At 44.9% G+C, this 26,045-nt stretch overlaps 1 protein-coding gene across 1 annotated transcript in view; it reads right to left on the bottom strand.

Annotated features, from left to right (window-relative positions):
• Positions 1-26,045, bottom strand: part of RFX7 (regulatory factor X7) — a 134,423-nt gene that overhangs the window by 51,469 nt on the left and 56,909 nt on the right. The window contains exon 2 of the mRNA XM_038750244.1: positions 16,473-16,506. Coding sequence (XP_038606172.1) covers positions 16,473-16,506 — 34 coding nt within the window. The remainder of the gene's footprint in view (positions 1-16,472; positions 16,507-26,045) is intronic.

The following is a 26,045-nucleotide window of genomic DNA, read 5'->3' as shown; positions in this document are numbered from 1 at the left end:
ATCACCTTGTATCCCGACCAGTGCTTAGAACAGTGCTCTGCACATAGTAAGCGCTTAACAAATGCCATTATTATTATTATTTAAAGGGGCTCTTCTTCCTTCAGGCCGGTCTCTTTGGGGTTTAATATTTAAGGGGACGTTGAAAACTCCTGGAATCAATTACCCAGAGGTAACTCCTTACTATCTCCTGATGGTGTTCTGCTACACTGCATTACTCAGGATGCCACTTTATTTTCAGGGGATGGGAGGGAGGCTACTTGTTAAGCGCTTACTATATGTCAAGCACTGTTTTAAGCACTGAGGTAAATTCAAGTTAATCGGGTCGGACACAGTCCATCATCAATCGTATTTATTGAGCGCTTACTGTGTGCAGAGCACTGTACTAAGCGCTTGGGAAGTACAAGTTGGCAACATATAGAGACAGTCCCTACCCAACAGTGGGCTCACAGTCTAAAAGGGGGAGACAGAGAACAAAACCAAACAAACAAAATAAAATAGAATAGATATGTACAAGTAAAATAGAGTAACAAATATGTACAAACATATATACATATATACAGGTGCTGTGGGGAAGGGAAGGAGGTAAGATGGGGGGATGGAGAGGGGGACGAGGGGGAGAGGAAGGAAGGGGCTCAGTCTGGGAAGGCCTCCTGGAGGAGGTGAGCTCTCAGTAGGGCCTTGAAGGGAGGAAGAGAGCTAGCTTGGCGGATGGGCAGAGGGAGGCCATTCCAGGCCCAGGGGATGACGTGGGCCAGGGGTCGATGGCGGGACAGGCAAGAACGAGGTACGGTGAGGAGATTAGCAGCAGAGGAGCGGAGGGTGCGGGCTGGGAGTCCATGTCCCACTCGGGCCTCACAGTCCAGGTACGAGGGAGAACAAGTACTGAAACCCTCTTTGACAGCTGAGTAACTTGAGGCACAGGGAAGTGAAGTAATTTGTCCACGGTCACACAGCAGCCGGGTGGAGAAGCCAGGATCGGAACCCAGACCCTCCGATTCCCAGGCCCGTGTTCTTTCCACTAGGCTGGGCTGCTTCCTCAATTTTGGGGCACCGTACCATTTGAGCCCTGGAGACTTTGGACGTGGGGGCTAAGTCTCAAGGTGGAAAACCCCAAGAGAGGGGCTTGCTTCCATCAGTCCTTTAGACGCTGGGACTTATCAAAGGGCTGATCGCTTACGGAATTGTTGGCAGATAACCAAGAGAGGGGCAGGCTGGAGGAGAAAGTCAGTAACAAAGGTGGGGTGAAGGCTGGGACGGAGTTGGGGGAGATGGTCGAGGGGGTGAGGGCCAGTGGGCTCCATCTTAAGGGACGGGACACAGGCCAGTTGTTTCCCTGAGTCTCCCACATATAACTGGTCCCCTTTTCCAAATGAAATGTACAGGGGTATGTGCCAACACGTGCCTTATTGGCTGAAACTGATATATACATGTTGCCAATTTTAGCTAAGTAGTTGGCAAAATGAATTGCTGTGGAAAATAGACCAACTGCATGCACTCGCTCGCTCTCTCTCTCTCACACACACACACACACACAAAAACAGCTTTGCCACTGGCCACATTCTCCTTTTTTCCCCTTCAGGAGAAATCAAGACTGTCCTGAGACAGCAATGCAGTAACATGTATGCATCAGGAACCCTAATTAACCCCACAGCACTTAAGTTCATAGCTTCAAATTGGGTATTATAAATTATTTACTGATACCCGTGTCTGTCTTCCCCTCTAGACTGTCGGCTCACTGTGGGCCGTGTCCGCTAGCTCTGTCTCAGTGTACTCTCCCAAGCACTTAGTTTGGTGTTCTGCACATAGTAAGCACTCAGTAAATACCATCGATTGATTATTTTACCACGTAAAAGGGGACAAAACCCAAAACTTGACCTTTTTGCTGTGACCAGACTGAAGACCATAGGCAGCTCGGATGAAAAATTTAATTCCTAGCTGGTTAAATGTATAGAAAAAATATCAGCCAAAGCAAGAATCTGCTTTTAAAACATATTTGATTACAATTAATCGCTACATCTTTGGATTCTAACATACCACATCACCATTATCCTATTAACTTCAGAGAATTCTGGTTTGGCCTGTCAGAGTTCAGACAGTGTGAGACAACCAGGGGACAAGGTGGCTAAATTCAGAATTATTCATTATTTAAAGCATGATGGAGCTACAAGGTCAACTTTTAATCTTTCCTTCTTGAAAAACTCCTCCTAGAACCTTTAACTTGATAAGACAACCAGTTGATTTGATGAGTTGATTTAGTTGATTTAGGATTTGATGAGTTGATTTAGGAGAAGCAGCGTGGCTCAGTGGAAAGAGCCCGGGCTTTGGAGTCAGAGGTCATGGGTTCGAATCCTAGCTCTGCCACATGTCTGCTGTGTGACCTTGGGCAAGTTACTTAACTTCTCTTAGCCTCAGTTACCTCATCTGTAAAATGGGGATTAAGACTGTGAGCCCCACATGGGACAACCTGATCACTTTGTATCCCCCCAGCACTTAGAACAGTGCTTTGCACATAGTAAGCGCTTAACAAATGCCAACATTATTATTATTATTATTGAGTCTCAAAAGAATTACATAAACTCAGTCTTCTGTCCTGACTGGTAACAGCATTGCGCTTTCAATATGAAAAATATCTCTGAGAAGGGAATTCAAGATTATCCTTTGTATACAGTCACTGGAAGGTGATTACTGGTTTACCAGAGGCTTAGACTGCATAAACCAGGTCCTTTTTGGGCAATTTCCCCAGATCAATTTGTAGTCACTGACCCTTTTTGGCAACTTTTTAAAAAAAAAATTTCTATTTTTTTTTTTTACTGGAAATGGAATAAAAATCTTCTGGCCAATTCGAAACAACAGACGTTAGCCTATGGTGCAGTTGTATAACAGCTTAAGACAGAGGAATGGAAGCCTCTCTCGGGATAGAACCAGCAGATACGTTTCTGTTTCACCGGGAAAACCAAAGCAGAAGAGAACGGATACCTGCGGTCCAACGTTCTCGCGAAATAGCGAGCAGTAACTATTTGAGATCCCTTTGACACAGACAGGTTCTCGAATGCTAATCCAAATATTGGCTTTATGAGCTGATTTGCTGCCCTATCTGAACCGCAAACACAGATCAATTACAGTCAGTTCTCCCGCAAACCCAGAATTGTGTTCTGGAAGGATCCTTCATTAAGGAAAACACGCGTTACTGTCTATACGCCTGGACCGATTCCATGCATATGCAGGCCATCCCATCCTTCTGCCACTGCATCATCCAGGCAGATGTGCGTTTTTGGAAGAACATTCCCAAATTCTCCCATTGTGTTCTACCCAAAATGTGGAGTGGACGAAACCCTTTTTGGCAGAATGGAGGGGAGCCTGGGTTCTCTGAGAATATGTTCTCAATCATCATCATCATCATCATCAATCGTATTTATTGAGCGCTTACTATGTGCAGAGCACTGTACTAAGTGCTTGGGAAGTACAAATTGGCAACATATAGAGACAGTCCCTACCCAACAGTGGGCTCACAGGCTAAAAGTTCTCAATCATTCATTAATTCCTTCATTCATATTTATTGAGCACTTACGGTGTGCAGAGCGCTGCACTATGCGCTGGAATGATCTTGTATCTATCCCAGTGCTTAGAACAGTGCTAGGCACATGGTAAGCACTTAACAAATGCTACAATTATTACTATTTTTATTACAACACCATGACAGCGTTCATTCATTCAATCATGTTTATTGAGCACTTACTGTGTGCAACATACTGTACTAAGCGCTTGGGAGAATACAAGAGCCACATGTCCTAACCGCGATGAGCGCGCAGTCCAGAGTTGGTAGACACATTCCCTGCCCACCTTGGCTCTAGAAGGGGATGTGTGTAAAAGGCATCGTTTGGTGACATTTCCAACACAAAACAGTCACAGCTGCCACCTGTTTTAAGGGGATGGCAGAAAAATTGGCTTCCTTCAATTCAAGTGCTGGCTCAAAACAGTGGTAGCAGAGGCCCTGGACTTTGGGTAATAATAATAATAATGATGGCATTTGTTAAGTGCTTACTATGTGCAAAGAACTAGTGATAAACAGTTCCCAAAGTACTCCACTGTTCTGGTTTTCCAAGCTCAAGCACAAACAGCAGTGAAGATTCATTCATTCATTCTTTCAGTCGCATTTACTGAGCACTTACTGCGTGTAGAGCACTGTACTAAGCGCTTGGGAAGTACAGGTCGGCAACATATCGAGACGGTCCCTACCCAACAGCGGGCTCACAGTCTAGAAGGGGGAGACAGACAACAAAGATGTCTCAAAGCAACTCCTGGACAAGATGTCAAGAAGAACACAGAGTCTGGGAAGCAGCATTCATTCAATCATTCATTCAATCGTATTTATTGAGCGCTTACTGTGTGCAGAGCACTGTACTAAGCGCTTGGGAAGTACAAGTTGGCAACATATAGAGACGGTACCTACCCAACAATGGGCTCACAGTTTAGAAGGGGGAGACAGACAACAAAGATGCCTCAAAGCAACTCCTGGACAAGGTGTCAAGAAGAACAGAGAGTCTGGGAAGCAGCATTCATTCAATCATTCATTCAATCGTATTTATTGAGCGCTTACTGTGTGCAGAGCACTGTACTAAGCGCTTGGGAAGTACAGGTCGGCAACATATAGAGACGGTCCCTACCCAACAATGGGCTCACAGTCTAGAAGGGGGAGACAGACAACAAAGATGTCTCAAAGCAACTCCTGGACAAGGTGTCAAGAAGAACACAGAGTCTGGGAAGCAGCATTCATTCAATCGTATTTACTGAGCGCTTACTGTGTGCAGAGCACTGTACTAAGCGCTTGGGAAGTACAAGTTGGTAACATATAGAGACGGTCCCTACCCAACAACTGGCTCACAGTGTAGAAGGGAGAGACAGACAACAAAACAAAACATGTAGACAGGTGTCAACATTGTTAGAATAAATAGAATTATAGCTATAAAAAACAATGATGGCATTTGTTAAGTGCTTACTATGTGCCAAGCACTGTTCTAAGCGCTGGGGTAGATGCATGGTAATCAGGTTGTCCCACCTGGGGCTCACAGTCTTCATCCCCATTTTACAGATGAGGTAACTGAGGCACAGAGAAGCGAAGTGGCTTGCTCAAAATCACACAGCTGGCAAGGGGCGGAGCCGGGATTAGAACCCATGACCTCTGGCTCCCAAACTGGTGCTCTTTCCACTAAGCCACACTGTGCCTGGCCTAGTGGCCAGAGCCCAGGGCCGGGAGTCAGGAGGTTCTGGGTTCTCATTCCGGCTCTACCACCCGTCTGCTGTGGCACCTTGGGCAGCCCACTTCAATTCTCTGCGTCCCAGTTACCTCATCTGTAAAATGGGGATTAAGCCTGTGAGTCCCACGTGGGACGTGGACTGTGTCTGACTTATCTTACACCTATCTCAGCACTCAGTTCAGTGACAGGCACATAGTAAGCATCTAACAGATATCAAAATAAAAAGTGCGACACCAGGGTGACATGCAAAGATGCACCCAGAAATGTCCACTGATGTAAGTACTGAGCGATGCACCTGAAAGCAAAATACAGAACGTTACATCGAATCCTTTTGCTCGTGAGCACGTCACCTAACTTCTCTGGGCCTCAATTCTCTCACCCGCATATTTAAACCATCACTAAATCCTGTCGGTTCTAACTTCAGAACATCGCTAAAACCTGCTCTTTCCTTTCCATCCAAACCGCTACCACGTTAATGCAATCACTCATCCTATCTCACCTGGATTACTGCATTCGTTTCCTTGCTGACCTCCCACCCTCCTGTCTCTCCCCACCCCAGTCCGTACTTCACTCTGCTGCCTGCATCATTTTTCTATGTCCCCCTGCTCCTCAAAAGACTTCAGTGGTTGCCCACCTACCTCCGTATCAAACAAAAACTTCTCAAAAATTGGCTTTAAAGCCCTCCATCACCTTACCCCCTCCTACCTCACCTTGCTTCTCTCCTTCTACAACCCACTGCAAACTTCGCTCCTCTGGTGCTAACCTTCTCACTGGGCCTCCATCTCGCCTGTCTCACCTCCTCCCTGTCCTGCCTCTGGCCTCCCTGTCAGACAATTCCTCACCCCCTCTTCAAAGCTTCCTGAAGGCACATCTCCTCCAGGAAGCCTTCCCAGACTAAACCCCACTTTTCCTCATTTCCCACTCCCTTCTGCATCACCTGGCTTGCTCCCTTTGCTCTCCCCCCACCCCCAGCCTCAAAGGCACTTATGTATCTATCTGGAATTTTACTTATTTTCATCGATGTCTGTCTCCCCCTACCTAGACCGCAAGCTCGGTGTGGGCAGTGAATGTCACATTAATTGTCGTATTTTCCCAAGTGCTTAGTAAAGTGTTCTGTAAATATGATTGAATGAGTGAATGACTGAATCTGTAAAATGGGGATTAATATTGTGAGCCCCATGTAGGACAGGGCCTGTGCTCACCCTGATTAGCTCATATCTACCCCAGCGCTTAGTACAGTGCCCGACACATAGTAAATGCTTAACAAACACCATTAAAACAAACAAGCTTGGTGCAGTGTTGAAAGAATAACTTTTGCACATGCACACATCATCACACTAAGGAGAAATCCTGCTTTTATACCCATTCCTGGATTGAAGCTCTTTAAGAACATAGTCCCTGTATTAAAGGAGAATTAACTAGAGTGCAGGGCTCAGAGCAAATGCGAACTCCTACTCCAGCCCAGCCGGTATCCTCCGCTCCTCTGCCGCCGCTCACCTCCTCACTGGGCCTCGTTCTCGCCCGTCCCGCCGTCGACCCCCGGCCCACGTCCTCCCTCTGGCCTGGAATGCCCTCCCTCTGCCCATCCGCCAAGCTAGCTCTCTTCCCCCCTTCAAAGCCCTCCTGAAAGCACACCTCCTCCAGGAGGCCTTCCCAGACTGAGCCCCTCCTTTTCATTCATTCATTCATTCATTCAATCGCATTTACTGAGCGCTTACTGTGTGCAGAGCACTGTACTCAGCGCTTGGGAAGTCCAAGTTGGCAACATATAGAGATGGTCCCTACCCAACAGCGGGCTCACAGCCTAGAAGGGGGAGACAGACGACAAAGCAAAACATATTAACAAAATAAAATAAATAGAATAAATATGTACAAATAAAATAGAGTAATAAATACGTACAAACATATATACGTATATACAGGTGCTGTGGGGAGGGGAAGGAGGTAAGGCCGGGGGATGGGGAGGAGGGGGAGAGGAAGGAGGGGGCTCAGTCTGGGAAGGCCTCCTGGAGGAGGTGAGCTCTCAGTAGGGCTTTGAAGGGAGGAAGAGAGCGAGCTTGGCGGATGTGCGGAGGGAGGGCATTCCAGGCCAGGGGGAGGATGTGAGCCGGGGGTCCTCCCCCCGCATCGCCCCGACTCCCTCTCTGTATATTTGTTTGTACATATTTATTTATTGATTTTACTTGTACATATCTATTCTATTTATTTTATTTTGTTAGTATGTTTGGATTTGTTGTCTGTTTCCCCCTGTTAGACTGTGAGCCCACTGTTGGGTAGGGACTGTCTCTATATGTTGCCAACTTGTACTTCCCAAGCGCTTAGTACAGTGCTCTGCACACAGTAAGCGTTCAATAAATACGATTGATTGATTGATTGCTATATCCCCCTCCCCGCCCCACAGCACTTGTGTATACATGTACATATTTATTATTTTATTTATTATATTAATGATGTGCATATATCAATCATTCTATTCATTCATAGATGCTATTGATGCCTACTTGCTTTGTTTTGTTGTCTGTCTACCCCCTTCTAGACTGTGAGCCTGTTGTTGGGTGGGGACTGTCTCCATTTGTTGCCCAATTGTACTTTCCAAGCGCTCAGTACAGTGCTTTGCACACAGTAAACGCTCAATAAATACGATTGAATGAATGAATTAACTTAATGATGATGATGATGACAATGATGATGTAGGGAGAGAAAATAAGACGCCCGAGATATACTCCTCAGAGGGATGTAGCTTGGAAGTTCAAGGCCCTGCTGAGAGCTCAGCTCCTCCAGGAGGCCTTCCCAGACTGAGCCCCTTCCTTCCTCTCCCCCTCGTCCCCCTCTCCATCCCCCCCATCTTCCTTCCCTTCCCCACAGCACCTGTATATATGTATATATGTTTGTACATATTTATTACTCTATTTATTTATTTATTTTACTTGTACATATCTATTCTATTTATTTTATTTTGTTAGTATGTTTGGTTTTGTTCTCCGTCTCCCCCTTTTAGACTGTGAGCCCACTATTGGGTAGGGACTGTCTCTATATGTTGCCAACTTGTACTTCCCAAGCGCTTAGTACAGTGCTCTGCACACAGTAAGCACTCAATAAATACGATTGATGATGATGACGCCCAAGATATACTCCTCAGAGGGATGCAGCATGGAAGTGAACATCATGGAAAGCTGCCAATCTACCAGTTTTAGTTCTAAATCTCATTGGGTCCAAAGTATGAATCTGTCAGAGTCTTTTTTCATGGCACTCAAGCACTTAGTAGGTGCCAAGCACTGTGCTAAGCACTGGAGTAGATACAAGATAATCAGATTGAACACAGTCCCTATCCCACCTGGGGCTCACAGTCTAAATTGGAGGGAGGAGGATTTGGATTTCACCCAAACTTTACAGTTGAGGGAACTGAGAAACAGTGAAGTTAAGGGACTTGTCCGAGGTAACGCGACCAGCAAGTGGTAGAGCCAGGATTAGAACTCAGGATCTGACAGTGCTCTGCACATAGTAAGCGCTCAATAAATACGAGTGATTGATTGATTGATTGATTGACTGCCAAGCTCCTGCTCTTTCCACTAAACCACACTGCTTCGCTTCAACAAGTTCTTAAAACAAGGCAATCACCACGGGAAGAAGCAGTGTGGCCTAGTGGAAAGAGTAGGGGCCTGGGAGCCAGAGGACCTGGGTTCTAATCCTGCCGCTCTACCACGTCTGCTGTGTGACCTTGGGAAAGCCACTTCACTGCTCTACACGTGGGAAACAGACTGTGTCCAACCTGATTATTTTGTATCTACCCCACCACTATAGTATAGGGCATGGCACATAGTAAGCACTTAATAAATACCATTTAAAAGAAGCAGCGTGACTCAGTGGAAAGAGCACGGGCTTTGGAGTCAGAGGTCATGGGTTCAAATCCTGCCTCGGCCAATTGTCAGCTGTGTGACTTTGGGCAAGTCGCTTAACTTCTCTGTGCCTCAGTTACCTCGTCTGTTAAATGGGGATTAAGACTGTGAGCCCCCTGTGGGACAACCTGATCACCTTGTAACCTCCCCAGTGCTTAGAACAGTGCTTTGCACATAGTAAGCACTTAATAAATGCCATTATTATTATTACTATTATAAAAAAACCAACAACCCTATTTGAGTCTGCAAACGCCATCTGCTTGCCAGGTATAATAGAAACCGGCTTCTTGCTGGTAATCTCAAAATCAAGAGCAGGAAAAATCATCAATCGTATTTATTGAGCGCTTACTATGTGCACTGTACTAAGCTATCTCAACTGTACACTGCACAAAAGCTAAAAACAAATACTTATTTGAGATTCCTTTGCTCAACTTCAAACGCCCAAGGATTCACAAACACTAAGCAGTAGACCCAAAATCACCATTAAATTGAAATTTCCTTAAACTTCAGTTTCCTAACCTTTTAAAACAACATTCCTCCCTTTTGTTTCCTATTACCTTGCCTTTCCTTTTTATTAATTTAGTGTAAAATTAGTGATCGAAAATGAAGAATTTCTGAAGAGGATCTGCTTGCAAACAAGGGGAGACTCATGAACTCAGTATCTTAAGAAAAAAGAGACAGAATAATTCATCTCACGATCTGATGGAGGAGGAAGAGAAGTAGAATTAAAATAATCTGAGAGATATCTAGGAAAGAAATGCAGAGATTAAAGGGTTCGTGGAAAATTCCTAGGCTTTAAGGTGGCAAGATAGTGTGAGTGAGAGAGACGGCGAGAAAGAGCATAGGCAAGCTCTGTGACAGATGCACTCCTATATGCTGCCAACTTGTACTTCCCAAGCGCTTAGTACGGTGCTCTGCACACAGTAAGCGCTCAATAAATATGATTGATTGATTGATTGATTCTAATTTTGGCTCCGCCACATGTCTGCTCTGTTACCTTGGACAAGTCAGTCACTTCACCGGGCCTCAGTTCCCTCATCTGTAAAATTCATTCATTCAGCTGTATTTATTGAGCGCTTACTGCGTGCAGAGCACTGGACTAAGCTCTTGGAAAGTACAATTCAGCAACAGACACAATCCCTACTCAAAATGGGCTCACAGTCTAGGAGAGGGGAGACGGACGTCAAAACAAGTAGACAGGCATCAACAGCATCAATATAAATAAATAGAATTATAGATACATACACAGCATTAATAATGATGGCATTTGTTAAGCGCTTACTATGTGCCCAGGGCTTAGAACAGTGCTTGGCACATAGTAAGCACTTAACAAATGCCATTATTATTATTAAAATAAACAGAATTATAAATATGTACATATATACACAAGTGCTGTGGGGTTGGGGGGCAGAGCATAGGGAGTGAGTCGGGGCGATGGGAGAAGAGGAAAAGGGGGAGCCCACTGTTGGGTAGGGACTGTCTCTATATGTTGCCAACTTGTACTTCCCAAGCACTTAGTACAGTGCTCTGCACACAGTAAGCGCTCAATAAATACAATTGATTGATTGACTGTGAACATCATGTGGGGTTGAGCCCCCTCCTTCCTCTCCCCCTCCTCCCCCCTCCATCCCCCTCGCCTTACCTCCTTCCCTTCCCCACAGCACCTGTATATATGTATATATGTTTGTACATATTTATTACTCTATTTATTTATTTTACTTGTACATATCTATTCTAATTATTTTATTTTGTTAATATGTTTGGTTTTGTTCTCTGTCTCCCCCTTCTAGACTGTGAGCCCACTGTTGGGTAGGGACCGTCTCCATATATTGCCAACTTGTACTTCCCAAGCGCTTAGTACAGTGCTCTGCACATATAAGCGCTCAATAAATATGATTGATGGATTGATTGACATGGGACATGGACTGTGTCCAACCTGATCACCTTATATCTACCCCAGTGCTTTGTGCAGGGTCTGGCATGTAGTAAGTGCTTGGAAAATCACGGTTAGGGTTATTTTTACGGGGCAGGGAGGTTTACTGACCTTTAGTGTACCCTGAGAAGCGTCCAACATTGGCAACCCATTATGGAGCTAGATACTGAAGAAAGGTTAAGGCTAGCCTACCAGAAGTGTGTCCCACAAAAGATTAAAATAAAACTGCTTTTGGCTGGAGCTGCCCTCGGGAAAGGCTGATAATATTACCTGCGTTGACCAGCCTGCAAAATACAAACGGGCCCCTATTTTGATGGAACAAAGATCAACGCTGGAATTCCTCTTCGTCAAGATGAAACAAAAAAAAAGAAAAAAGAAAAATGACATTCTAGATTCAGTCTGCTTCTCCATGACCCGGCGGCACCATGAAAACATAAAAAGGCACACCCACGGAGAAACAGATTCGCAGCTGACTGCGGCGTAAATAACGCGGGCGCTCTGCCCGACTCCAAGCCGCGGCAAGAACTCCGGGGGTCGGAAAGGAGGTTGAGCGTCCGGGAAGGCTGAAATACAATCGCAGCTCTGGGCTCTTCCCACAGTGGTGTGGGGTGAGGAGACTGTAAGCTCGCTGTGAATAGGGAATGTGCCTGTTTATCATTCTGTTGTCAATCAATCAATCAATCAATCGTATTTATTGAGCGCTTACTGTGTGCAGAGCACTGTACTAAGCGCTTGGGAAGTCCAGGTTGGCAACATCTAGAGACAGTCCCTACCCAGCAGTGGGCTCACAGTCTAGAAGGGGGAGACAGAGAACAAAACCAAACATACTAACAAAATAAAATAAATAGAATAGATATGTACAAGCAAAATAGAGTAATAAATATGTACATAGTAATAAAGATGAAATATGTCCTTTCCCATGCACTTAGCACAGTGCTCTGCGTACAGTAAGCGCTCAATAAATACAGTTGACTGACCGATTAGACTGTGAGCCCACTGTTGGGTAGGGACTGTCTCTATGTGTTGCCAATTTGTACTTCCCAAGCGCTTAGTACAGTGCTCTGCACATAGTAAGCGCTCAAATAAATACGATTGATTGACTGATTGATTACACCCATCGGGGACACCGTGAGGGGAGGGATCTGCTTGAAAAGAGAAAGCTGGCACCTGAACTTTGTGGACCGAAAACTGCATCCGTAAGTCAGTCAGTCGCATTTACTGAACGCTTGCTGCGTGCAGAGCGCTGCACTTGGCGCTTGGGAGAGCACGATAAAACAATACAACAGACACACTCCCCGCCCATTAGCGTACACAAGCATTACAGATTTGTAACTCAAGCACAGATTCAACGTACAGTGCGGTGGCCTCCATTTTCTCTGTGACCAGAAAATGGCCACCCCACTGGTTCCATCTTTGGCTCATCATCAATCGTATTTATTGAGCGCTTACTGTGTGCAGAGCACTGTACTAAGCGCTTGGGAAGTCCAAGTTGGCAACATCTAGAGACGGTCCCTACCCAACAGTGGGCTCACAGTCTAAAAGGGGGATAAATAAATCCCCCTTAATTTAATTAATTTAATTTAATTAAATAATTATTTAATTATTTATTTAATTTTAAATAAAATAAATAGAATAGATACGTACAAGGAAAATAAATAAATAAATAAATAAATAAGTAAGTAAATGGATAAATAAGTAGAGTAATAATAGCCAGGCTTTCCCAGCTCTTAGGCCTAGAAGCTCTGCACCATCTCCTCCTCCCTCCTCCCACCCCAATTGTTGACCCCGGCCAAGGTTAGTAAATTAGAAGGTTAATAAATTAGCAGGCTGGCCCTCTGACAGAGGAGGCAAAGCAGGATTGTTGCACGGTATTCTCCCAGGTGCTCACACAGTAAGCGCTCAATAAATAGATTGAGATTTATTACTCTATTTATTTAGCTTACTTGTACAGATCTATTCTATTTCTTTTATTTTGTTAGTATGTTTGGTTTTGTTCTCTGTCTCCCCCTTCTAGACTGTGAGCCCGCTGTTGGGTAGGGACTGTCTCTATGTGTTGCCGACTTCTACTTCCCAAGCGCTTAGGACAGTGCTCTGCACACAGTAAGCGCTCAATAAATGTGATTGATTGATTGATTGATTGAGTGAGTGAGGATTTACTGATTTATAGAGGAAGTTGAAACCCAGGAGGAAACCCCCATCTTACCTCCCTCCCTTCCCCACAGCACCTGTATATATGTATATATGTTTGTACATATTTTTTTACTCTATTTATTTATTTATTTAATTTACTTGTACATATCTATTCTATTTCTTTTATTTTGTTAGTATGTTTGGTTTTGTTCTCTGTCTGGTTTTGTTCTCTGTCTCCCCCTTTTAGACTGTGAGCCCACTGTTGGGTAGGGACTGTCTCTATATGTTGCCAATTTGTACCTCCCAAGCGCTTAGTACAGTGCTCTGCACATAGTAAGCGCTCAATAAATACGACTGATGATGAGGAGGATTGAGGGAGAAGGGGAAGGAGAGAGAAGAGTGTGAGAAACAGCAGGGGGCCTAGAAAAAGATTCCGGGCCTCCAGGGCCTGGGAGTTGGAAGAACCTGGGTTCTAATCCTGACTCTTGCTGTGTGACCTCGGGCAACTTGCTTCACTTCTCTGTGCCTCAATTCCCCCATCTGAAAAATGGGGGTTAGGACTGTGAGCCCCATATGGTATAGGGGCTGTGTCCGTCCTGAACGCCTTGCGTCTACCCCAGCGCTTAACAGGGCGTTCCTGGCACATAGTAAGCGCTTAACAAATACCATTTCAAAAAAAACAAAAGGGTGGGGAGGAAAGGGCAAGGGAGGAGAAGGATGAGAAAGAGAAGGGTGAAGAGTGAGGGGGAAGTGTTGGCTGGCAGCACTAAGGGGGAAGCAGCGTGGCTCAGTGGGAAAAGAGGTGGCTTTGGAGTCAGAGGTCATGGGTTCGAATTCCGGCTCCGCCACTTAGCTGTGTGACTTTGGGCAAGTCACTTCACTTCCCTGGGCCTCAGTTCCCTCATCTGTAAAATGGGGATGAAGACTGTGAGCCCCATGTGGGACAACCTCATCACCTTGTATCCCCCCAGCGCTTAGAACAGTGCTTTGCACATAGTAAGCGCTTAATAAATGCCATCATTATTATTATGATGATTATTAAGGGTTTCTGGGAATCGGGCAGGGCAGACTCTCCGGTTGATCGGGGCGGACCCGGCTCAGGACGCCTCTAAGGAGCCGCAACGGCTGCTGTCTGTGCCAGCCCCCCATCCGAGGGGGCATCGGGTTCCACTCGCCCGCGGATGTGTCTCGGCAAGACCCAGGGCGCTGCCAATGCTTTCTAAAATTAAACTCTTGAACTTACCGTGGTCTCAGCTCTTACAGGGCTACGTGACTCCGAGAGGGCAATGCGGCGTCAGGAGCGCCCTCCGGGATTTTAAAAGCCCGAGAGGCGGAGCTGCCTAGTGGAGAGGGCCCGAGCCTGGGAATCGGGGGACTTGGGTTAGACTCAGAGAAGCAGCGTGGCTCGGTGGAAAGAGCCGGGGCTTTGGAGTCAGGGGTCATGGGTTCGAATCCCGGCTCCACCACAGGTCTGCTGTGTGACCTTGGGCGAGTCACTTAACTTCTCTGAGCCTCAGTTCCCTCATCTGTAAAATGGGGATTAAGACTATGAGCCCCAAGTGGGGCTCTTTTAGACTGTGAGCCCACTGTTGGGTAGGGACCGTCTCTATATGTTGCCAACTTGTACTTCCCAAGTGCTTAGTACAGTGCTCTGCACACAGTAAGTGCTCAATAAATACGATTGATGATGATGATGATGAAGTGGGACAACTTGATGACCTTGTATCCCCCCCCAGCGCTTAGAACAGTGCTCTGCACATAGTAAGCGCTTAACAAATGTCATTATTATTATTATTATTATTATTATTATTAGGTTCTAATCCGGACTCTGCCGGACGCTTGCTGTGTGACCTCGGGCAGGTCACTTCTCTTCTAAGCAGCATGGTGTAGTGGATAGAGCAAGGGCCTGGGATCAGAAGGTCATGGGTTCTAATCCAGCCTCCGCCACTTATCTGCTGTGTGGCCTTAGGCAAGTCACTTTTATTCACTCATTCATTCAATCGCTTGAGCGCTTACTGTGTGCACAGCACTGTACTAAGTGCTTGGGAAGTACAAGTTGGCAACATACAGAGACGGTCCCTACCCAACAGTGGGCTCAATCAATCAATCAATCGTATTTATTGAGCGCTTACTGTGTGCACAGCACTGTACTAAGCGCTTGGGAAGTCCAAGTTGGCAACATACAGAGACGGTCCCTACCCAACAGTGGGCTCAATCAATCAATCAATCGTATTTATTGAGCACTTACTGTGTGCAGAGCACTGTACTAAGCGCTTGGGAAGTACAAATTGGCAACATCTAGAGACGGTCCCTACCCAACAGTGGGCTCACAGTCTAGAAGGGGGAGACAGAGAACAAAACATATTAACAAAATAAAATAAATAGAATAGATATGTACAAGCAAAATAAATAAATATCAATCAATCAATCGTAATTATTGAGCGTTTACTGTGTGCAGAGCACTGTACTAAGCGCTTGGGCTCACACTTTACTTCTCTGTGCCTCAGTTACCTCATTTGTAAAATGGGGATCAAGACTGTGAGCTTTACATGGGACAGGGAGCCCAACCCGATTTGCTTATATGCACCCCAGAGCTTAGTACAGGGCCTGGCACATAGTAAGTGCTTAACAGATACCATTATTATTATTATTATTATTATTGGACTGTGAGCCCTATGTGAGATGGGGACTATGTCCAACCCAATTTACTTGTATTGAACTTACGGCAGTGTTTGACACACCATAAACACTTAACAAATACCATTAAAAAAAATGTTGAAGCCTGACTGCTGAGGGGATTCTTCAAGAGAAAAAGAAAAAATCAGCGCAAAGAACTGTGTTTAACATGTAGTAAATGCTTAACAAATACCATTAAAAAAAAGAAGCCTGGCACCAGAAAAATGTCCAATTTTCACCATCGCTTGACTCAAAGGCTGACTGTTCAGGAAGAGTCAATAAGCTTCAAACAATTGATGACCCACATGTAAAATCCCATCCAAAGACACTCTGGCTGGATTGCAATGATGAATTTGGAAGCTTTAATAGAGATAACTTTTAAAATCATTATCTACCAAAGACCACTGTAAACAGCAAACATAAGTAAGATAAGTAAACAGTAAAAAAACTTGTAAAAGGAGACAAACCTCTAGACATCAACGGCGCTACTTACCAAAATGCTAGTAAACGCAAGTAAAATAAGTAAACAGTAAAAAGCTTGTAAAAGGAGACAAACCTCTAGACATCAATGGCGCTACTTACCAAAATGCAGTCCACCTTAGATTGTACAGGTTTGCTGAAAAAGAAAAAGAAATTTAGGTTAATCACTCCAGTAAATATAAACATTGCAGACTGAAGGCACTATTCCTTTTAGACTGGATGCTCGTTATGGGCAGGGAATGTGCCTGCTAATTCTGTTGCATTGCACTCTCCCAGGAGATTAGTGCAGTGTGCTGCACCCACTAAGCGCTCAATATTCATTCATTCAATCATATTTATTGAGCACTTACTGTGTGCAGAGCACTGTACTAAGCGCTTGGGAACGACAAACTGACAAAATACAGAGACGGTCCCTACCCAACAACGGGCTCACAGTCTAGAAGAAGGAGACAGACAACAAAACAAGTCAACACGTGTCAATACCATCAGAATAAATGGAATTATAGCTATATACACATCATTAAAAAATAAATAGTAATAAATATGTACAAACACACACAAGTGCTGTGGGGAGGGGAAGGTTGTAGGGTGGGGGGCAATAAATAAATACCACTGATTGACTTATTGATTATTCAGAGGAAGACAGGCTGAGTGAGGGACCAATCCCCTTTTTAGAACTGGAAAATGGACAAAATTCTCATGGACTTTTTTCCTGCTCATAAATAATAATAATAATAATAATAATAATAATAATAATAATAATAATAATAAACAATGATAATAATGATAAATAATGATAATAATAATGGTATTTGTTAAGCGCTTACTATGTGCCAAGTACTGTTCTAAGCACTGGGGAAGATATTAGATAATCAGATTGTCCCACATGGGGCTCACAGTCTTAATTCCCATTTTACAGATGAGGTAACCAAGGCACAGAGAAGTTAAATGACTTGCCCAAAGTCACACTTTCATTCATTCATTCAATCGTATTGATTGAGCGCTTACTGTGTGCAGAGCACTGTACTAAGCGCTTGGGAAGTACAAGTTTGCAACATCATCATCAATCGTATTTATTGAGTGCTTACTATGTGCAGAGCACTGTACTAAGCGCTTGGGAAGTACAAATTGATACAACATATAGAGATGGTCCCTACCCAACAGCGGGCTCACAGTCTGACACGTGGCGGAGCCCGGATTAGAACCCATGACCTCTGATTCCCAAGCCCATGCTCTTTCCCCCGAACCACGCTGCTTCTCAACCCCCAAGTTCAAAAGTTTGGTAAAAGTAAATGAAAAAAATATACTGCTTCCCTGCTAAGGCTTCAAGTATAAAGCTCCTTCACATTTTATCAGAACTGGCAGCAGAATATTTTCCAAATTCCCCTGTTAAATAAATGCGTTGTCATTACGCATGGCTATCAATAGCTGTATTGAACATTCTCTTAAGGACTGTTAAGGACTCTTAAGTGCTGGTACTATACTTAAAACCCGAGACACTCCTTTAATTTTTTTTTTATTTCCTGTTTCCTGAGATAACTTGCTTAGAATTTAAAGACCGATGACAAAAGATTGATAACGTTTTTGGGAGATGGTACAAGCTGTGGTATTTTTTAAAGTCAGAAGAAACCGTTGACTAAAATCTGAGGAAGTAGAGTCATTTAATAAAGTATAGGAGCAAAATGGACCCCATCCACGTCCCACATGGGGCTCACAGTCTTCATCCCCATTTTCCAGATGAGGGAACTGAGGCTCGGATAACTAAAGTGACTTGCCCAAGGTCACACGGCAGACAAGTGGCGGAGCAGGGATCGAAATCCAGATCCTTCTGACTTCTAGGCCTGGGCTCTATCAAACAGGCCATGCTGTTTCCGTACTGGTAGTGATAGTATTTCTTTAACTGTATTCCTATTCCTCTTAATTGTTAATTATTAATTAATAGGAATTAATTCCTATTAATTGCACTGCTGCTATCCTAAATGCTTAGGAAGCAGACCAGAAGTACAAGCCCCGTTCCCTGCCTTCAAGGAGCTTACTATCCCATTCCAACCTCCCCAAAATGAGGACAGTTTCTGCTCCGTGTTGCCAACTTGTACTTCCCAAGTGCTTCGTACAGTGCTCTGCACACAGTAAGCGCTCAATAAATACGATTGATTGATTGATTGAGAGCAGTGGCAATCTCACCTTGATCATTCAGTGGTATTTATGGAGCACCTCCTGTGAGCAGAGCACTGTTCTAAGCTCCGGGGACTCATTCCTTTAATTGTATTTATTAAGCGCTTATTGGATGCAAAGCACCATACTTGGAAGACTATGATACAATAATAGATATAGTCCCTGCCCACAATGAGCTTACAGTCTAGAGGGGGAGACAGACATGAATATAAATGAATGAATGACCATATTAATTAATTACAGATAAGTATGTAAGTGCTGTTGGAAAGTACAATCCAACAATGAGTTGATTCGATACAATAGGGAATCTAAATCACAAATCTGGAATGATACGTGTGGGGAAATAGTGTCAGCCAACATTTATGCAATTTGCTAAAGCACCAGGCTCTGAAGACTCAGCCCCTCCCTGCTAGTTAATGCGATCCACATTACTAATCCCGGCTCCGCCACTTGTCTGTTGTGTGGTCCTGGGCAAGTCATTTAACTTCTCTGTGCCTCAGTTACCTCACCTGTAAAATTGGGATTAAGACTGTGAGCCCCACGTGGGACAACCTGATTACCTTGGATCCACCCCAGCGCTTTGAACAGTGCTTGGTACCTAGTAAGCATTTAACAAATACCATTATTATTATTTTGACTTCATTCTTTCACCTGTAAAATTGGGATTAAGACTGTGAGCCCCACGTGGGACAACCTGATTACCTTGTATCCACCCCAGCGCTTTGAACAGCGCTTGGTACCTAGTAAGCATTTAACAAATACCATTATTATTATTTTGACTTCATTCTTTCCTCACGGAAACTTGTAAAAGATTGACTAGCATTTTGCAGGTCTGAGTGTAGATTTAAATTCTACTACTAGCATAGTTTCTCTGTTTTGCAAAACTAGACTGTGAGCCCGTTGCTAGGTAGGGACTGTCTCTATATGTTGCCAGCTTGGACTTCCCAAGCACTTAGTACAGTGCTCTGCACACAGTAAGCGCTCAATCATCATCATCATCAATCGTATTTATTGAGCGCTTACTATGTGCAGAGCACTGTACTAAGCACTTGGGAAGTACAAATTGGCAACATATAGAGACAGTCCCGACCCAACAGTGGGCTCACAGTCTAAAAGGGGGAGTATTCAATCAATACGATTGAATGAATGAATGAACAAATACCATTGCTATTATTACTTTATTCTTTCCTCATGGAAACTTGTAAAATATAGACCCATCTCTGGCAGGTCTGAGTGTAGATCTAAATTCTGGATCTAATTTCCACTGTTTCACTAACAGAATTACCTTGTTTTGCATCTAATTCTGATACCGGGTCATTTCTTATGAGAAAATGCTCTTCTAGCTCAGTGACTGGAGCAATCACGAAATGCGCAGTCCAGGACACCTGGCCAAAACTCAGTGTAATATCAGCAAGAGGACGGCCTGTCAATCTGTTCAGTGGAGAAGAGCTTTCGATTGGCACCTTCTCCCACAGTTCAGTGGCTGGCTCAGCGAACACCCCAAATGGCTTCAGAGCTCCTCAAAATTGTCCTCCTTCAATCAATAAGTTGCACTAATTGAGCGCTTACTGTGTGCAGAGCACTGTACTAAGGTATTGGGAGGGTACAGTATAACAGAGTTGGTTGACACGTTCCCTGCCCACCACGAAAGACATTAATATAAATAAATTATGGATGTGTATGTACAGAAGTGCTGCGGAGCTAAATCCAAGTACTCCTGAACCCTTGGGTGGCAAATCCCGATTTGACAACCCTATTTTCCCCATTCATTTTCCTTTTCTCCAAAACTGTCTAATTTCTGCTCAGGGTGACCCGGTGGAAAAATTCTCCTAACAGTTTTGAGACCTGCTATTAGACTAGACTGGGAGTCAGATGACCTGGGTCTAAACCTAGCTCCGTCACTTGTCTGCTATGTAACCTTGGACAAGTCACATGCAGAGAAGCAGCGTGGCTTAGCGGAAAGAGCCCGGGCTTGGGAGTCGGAGGACGTGGGTTCTAATCCTGGCTCCGCCGCCTATCAGCTATGTCCAAGAGTGAACTCCTTATCTTCTCTGCCGAACCCTGTCCTCTCCCTGACTTTCCCGTCACTGTAGACAGCACTACTATCCTTCCCGTCTCACAAGCCTGCAACCTCAGTGTCATCCTCGACTCTGCTCTCTCGTTCACCCCTCACATCCAATCCGTCACCAAAACCTGCCGGTCTCACCTCCGCAACGTCACCATTCCTCTCCATCCAAACTGCTACCTTGCTGGTTCAGTCTCTCATCCTATCCCGACTGGATGACTGCATCAGCCTCCTCTCTGATCTCCCATCCTCCTGTCTCTCCCCACTTCAGTCTATACTTCACACTGCTGCCAGGATCATCTTCGTGCAGAAACGCTCTGGGCGTGTTACTCCCCTCCTCAAAAATCTCCAGTGATCACATCAAGCAAACACTCCTCACTCTCGGCTTCAAGGCTGTCCATCCCCTCGCCCCCTCCTACCTCACCTCCCTTCTCTCCTTCTCCAGCCCAGCCCGCACCCTCCGCTCCTCTGCCGCTCACCTCCTCACTGTACCTCGTTCTCACCTGTCTCACGTCAACCCCCGGCCCATGTCCTCCTCCTGGCCTGAAATGCCCTCCCTCCTCACATCCGCCAAACTAGCTCTTTTCCTCCCTTCAAAGCCCTACTGAGAGCTCCCCTCCTCCAGAAGGCCTTCCCAGACTGAGCCCCCTTCTTCCTCTCCTCCTCCCCATCCACCCTACCCTACCTCCTTCCCCTCCCCACAGCACCTGTATATATTTTTGTACAGATTTATTACTCTATTTTCCTTGTACATATTTACAATTCTATTTATTTTGTTAATGACGTGCAAATAGCTTTATTTCTATTTATTCTGATGACTTGACACCTATCCATATGTTTTGTTTTCTGTCTCCCCCTTCTAGACTGTGAGCTCGTTGTTGGGTAGGGGCCATCTCTATATGTTGCCAACTTGTACTTCCCAAGCGCTTAGTACAGTGCTCTGAACACAGTAAGCGCTCAATAAATATGACTGAATGAATGAATGAATGTGACTTTGGGCAAGTCATTTAACTTCTCTGTGCCTCAGTTACCTCATCTCTAAAATGGGGATTAAGACTGTGAACCCCACGTGGGACAACCTGATTACCTTGTATCTACTACAGCGCTTAGAACAGTGCTTGGCACATGGTAGGTGCTTAACAAATACCATTATTATTATTGTTATTAAGTCACTTAAGTCACTTCTCTGACCCTCCGTTTCCTCTTCTGGAAAATGGGGGTTTAGACTGTGAGCCCCATGTGGGACATGGACTGTGTCTAATGAGATTAGCTTTACCTATCCCAGAGCTTAGTACAGTGCCTGGCACATAGTAAGTGCTTAACAAATATGATTTAAAAAAAATACAGAAGGATGGTTCCTTCAGGGGCCGTGGGACACTGTGGTGATCCACACAATCAATCAATCGTATTTACTGAGCGCTTACTGTGTGCAGAGCACTGTACTAAGCGCTTGGGAAGTACAAGTTGAACATGACACTGAAATAACCATTAGCCATGAACCACTCTGTCTCTCCTCCTCCCTATCCCACCCACAAACACACAAATAGTCACTGATCTAATGTTTTGGAGTGGATTTCATTCCCTTTCTCCCTATCCCAATACCTAAGTTTATTCAGAAGAAAGCTCTGCTTTCCACCACACACACCTAAACACCCACCCACCCACACACTCTCCCTCTCCCTCGATAAACTAATTCATGTCTGGAGAGAAATCTGATGCTAAGAGAAACCAGGATAAAAAAAATAGCCATCTGAATCCTTCAGTGACCCAAACCCTGCTGAGAATTAGAACTGAAATGATCAATCAATCAATCAATCGTATTTATTGAGCGCTTACTGTGTGCACAGCACTGTACTAAGTGCTTGGGAAGTACAAGTCGGCAACACATAGAGACAGTCCCTACCCAACAGCGGGCTCACAGTCTAGACGGGGGAGACAGAGAACAAAACCAAACATACTGACAAAATAAAATAAATAGAATAGATATGATCGACCCCAACTAGCTCTCCTAGACGGCTGCGTAGGACAGCAGTATCTCGTTGGTTTATTTTGGGTTTCAAAACAGTGGTATTTATTGAGTGGTTACTATGTGCAGAGCACTGTACTAAGTGCTTGAGAGTGTACAACATAGTGTCTAGCCGACCTCCACCACAGCAGGTCTAAATTGGGGAACATTTTTCTATTCACAAACAAATCCCTGTGTATATGCAAATGAAATTTCAACCCTTCTATGAATCAAATATTTTCGCACCTAGATGGGCCCTTTTCCTCTGTTCACGTGCTCTCAAATGACCGAAAGAGGTTGTCACCCTGACTTGATTTTGAAAACGGCACCTTTCTCTTCAATGGTTCTAAAGAAGCAGCATGGCCTAGTGGAAAGAGCCTGGAGCCGGGAGTCAGCGGATCTGGGTTCTGATCCTGCCTCTGCCCCTTGCCTATGACCTCTGGCCAGTCGCTTCACTTCTCTGGGCCTCAGTGACCACAGCTGTACAATGGGGATTAAAACCGGGAGCCCCATGCGGGAGAGGGACTGTGTCCGTCCTGATTAGCTTGTATCTACCCCCGCATTTAGTACGGAGCCTGACACATAGTAAGCGCTTAACAAACACCATGGGATAAAAAAGATAATACAGATCAGTTTGCAGCTGCGATTAGCAAACCACGGGAATCCCGCAGAAAAAGAGTTGAAAAGTGATGTCTTGTATCCCCCCCAGCAGCTGATTTACACACATATTAGTAAGAGTGAGCAAACAGGCTCCTCCCAACCCCCCCCCACACTGTGAAAATTTAGCTGGATGGCCAGCCGGGTGTCCGCTTATGCTATTTTAGGATTTGCAATAACAACCTCGTTGTTACTAGACAGCAGCAAGAATAGCAATTGAGTCACAGAATGTAATCTCTCAAAAATAGTTACAATCTGGAGGGGAATCTTTTGCAGAATCATTTGTTCTTTCTGTGGGTTTTCCTCGCTGCTGCGTTTTGATTCCCTACTCTCCCGTCAAGAGCCGTGGATGGCTCCGGGCTCCCTCCCGCCCTTCTCCCTGACCGATGAGCCTTAAAATCTGAAGATGGTTTTGGTGACAATGAACCAGGGCGGGAGGCGTTGAGGGGAAGCATTTCCTGAAACTTCAATCTACAGCGAAGTAAAAAGGGGCACTGTTTTTTGTGGTTTTTGTTAAGCGCTTACTACGCGCCAGGCACTGTACTAAGCACTGATGCAGCGTCAAGCTAAATGATGTGGACTGCGTCCTGACTCCTTTGTAATCGAGTTGGACGCAGTCCACATCCCACATGGGGCTCACAGTCTTAATCCCCATTTTACAGACGAAAGAACTGAGGCACAGAGGAGTGAAGTGGCTTGGCCAAGGTCACACAGCAGACAAGCAAAGGCAGCGGGACTAGAACCCAGGTCCTTTCGACTCCTGGGCCCTTGGTTCTACCCACTACATGAGCTACTTCTAAATTTAAGATTCACCAAAAGACAGAGGAGTGAAGTGGCTTGGCCAAGGTCACACAGCAGACAAGCGAAGGCAGCGGAACTAGAACCCAGGTCTTTTTGACTCCTGGGCCCTTGGTTCTACCCATTACACAAGCTTCTTCTCAATTTAGGATTCACCAAAAGACAACGAATCTGGGTGAGGAGAGATAAAAGGAAATCAATTTCCACCAAATTAAAAACGAATACAGGCAGTTCTCCTACATGGCGGGAGGTGTGTTCTTGAACTCCCCTTGATGGAAAAACTAGGTTGAGTTCCTTACACCTTGACAGGCACGGTGTGAAATAATAAAGATAGCATTTATTAAGCGCTTATTATGTGCAAAGCACTGTTCTAAGCGCTGGAGAGGTTACAAGGTGATCAGGTTGTCCCACGGGGGGCTCACAGTCTTCATCCCCATTTTACAGATGAGGGAACTGAGGCACAGAGAAGTGAAGTGACTCGTCCAAAGTCACACAGCTGACAATTGGCGGAGCCGGGATTTGAACCCATGAACTCTGACTCCAAAGCCCGGGTTCTTTCCACTGAGCCACGAAATGCATATGAAATGCAGTTATAAAATGCATAACTGTTTCTTCCAACTCCTCTTTGTGTCCTCCCCAAACAGAAGCTTGATGTTGGAGCAAACGATCCCTAATTCCTCAATCAATCCACCGTATTTATTGAGCCCTTACTATGTGCAAAGCATTTGGGAGAGTACAAATATACCAGAGTTGGTAGACACAGTCCCTGCCCACAATGGGCTTTCAGTCTAGAGGAGGAGATAGACATTCATGTCAATAAATTACAGATGGGGACATAACAGTGCTCCAGCGCTTACAACAGTGCTTTGCACATAGTAAGTGCTTAACAAATACCATCATTATTATAAGTGCTGTGAGGCTGAGGGAAGGGGTGACTAAAAAGGCGTGAATCCAAGGATGAGGGTGATGCAGAAGGGAGTGGGAGAAGAGGAAAGGAGGGCTTAGTCAGGGAAGGCCTCTTGGAGGAGACGAGCCTTCTTCAGTAAGGCTTTGAAGAGAGTGCGATTGTCGGATTCACTGAATCGTAGTTATTGAGCGCTTACTGTGTGCAGAGCACTGTACTAAGTGCTTGGAAAGCACAATTCGGCAACAGACGGAGACAATCCCTACCCAATATGAAGAGCATTCTACAACGGCACTCTATTCAAACACAAAACAAAAACCTACATTACGGTAGAGCTGACTGTCCAGAAAGTGCCATTTTCAAATGCCACGTGCGCAATGGACAAAATTCAAAGACCTGACTCCCAAAGGGCCCGCTAGTCCTTTAAAATCAATACATGCAAATACATGCTAAATCCATTAGAGTGAGAAGCCTTTCATTATTTTTTTTTTTTTGCTTCCTATAAGGTGTCAAATAATTGCTCTGTTTACTGACTCTTTGATGCGGAAGGATTATGTAACTGGTGCCTGTGAGGCATATGGATTCAAGCCCAACCCCACCTGGGTATGCTCTGTTTTACAAAGGATCTGAAGGTATTAATAACAATCAGGTAGATAAAAAGCTTGGAAAAATAAGGCCCATTTAGAGGAGTGCTGCCGTGAAAATCAAAGCCAAGTGGTTAAAATGGAGAGTAGGAAGTCAGCCAGTGACATTTATTGAATGCTTACTGTGTGCAGAGCACTGTACTAAGCACTTGGGAGGGTACAATATAACAATAAACAGACACATTCCCTGCCCACAATGAGCTTCCAGTCCAGAGGGGGATACAGAAATTAATATAAATAAGTAAATAGAGGACAGATATGGGCATACGTGCTTGTGGGGCTGGGAATGAATAAAGGGAGCAAGTGAGGGTGATCTAGAATTTAGAAGGGAGTAGAAGAAGAAAGAAGGGCTTAGGGAAGGCCTCTAAGGAAGGAAAGAAGGAAGCAGCATGGCCTAGTGGATAGATCCCGGGCTTGGGAGTCAGAA

The sequence above is a fragment of the Tachyglossus aculeatus genome, chromosome 8 (assembly GCF_015852505.1).
Source record: "Tachyglossus aculeatus isolate mTacAcu1 chromosome 8, mTacAcu1.pri, whole genome shotgun sequence".
Taxonomy (NCBI): Eukaryota; Metazoa; Chordata; class Mammalia; order Monotremata; family Tachyglossidae; genus Tachyglossus; species Tachyglossus aculeatus.
The sequence above is the reverse complement of the archived record's forward strand: the minus strand, read 5'-3'. Positions and strand labels throughout refer to the sequence as shown.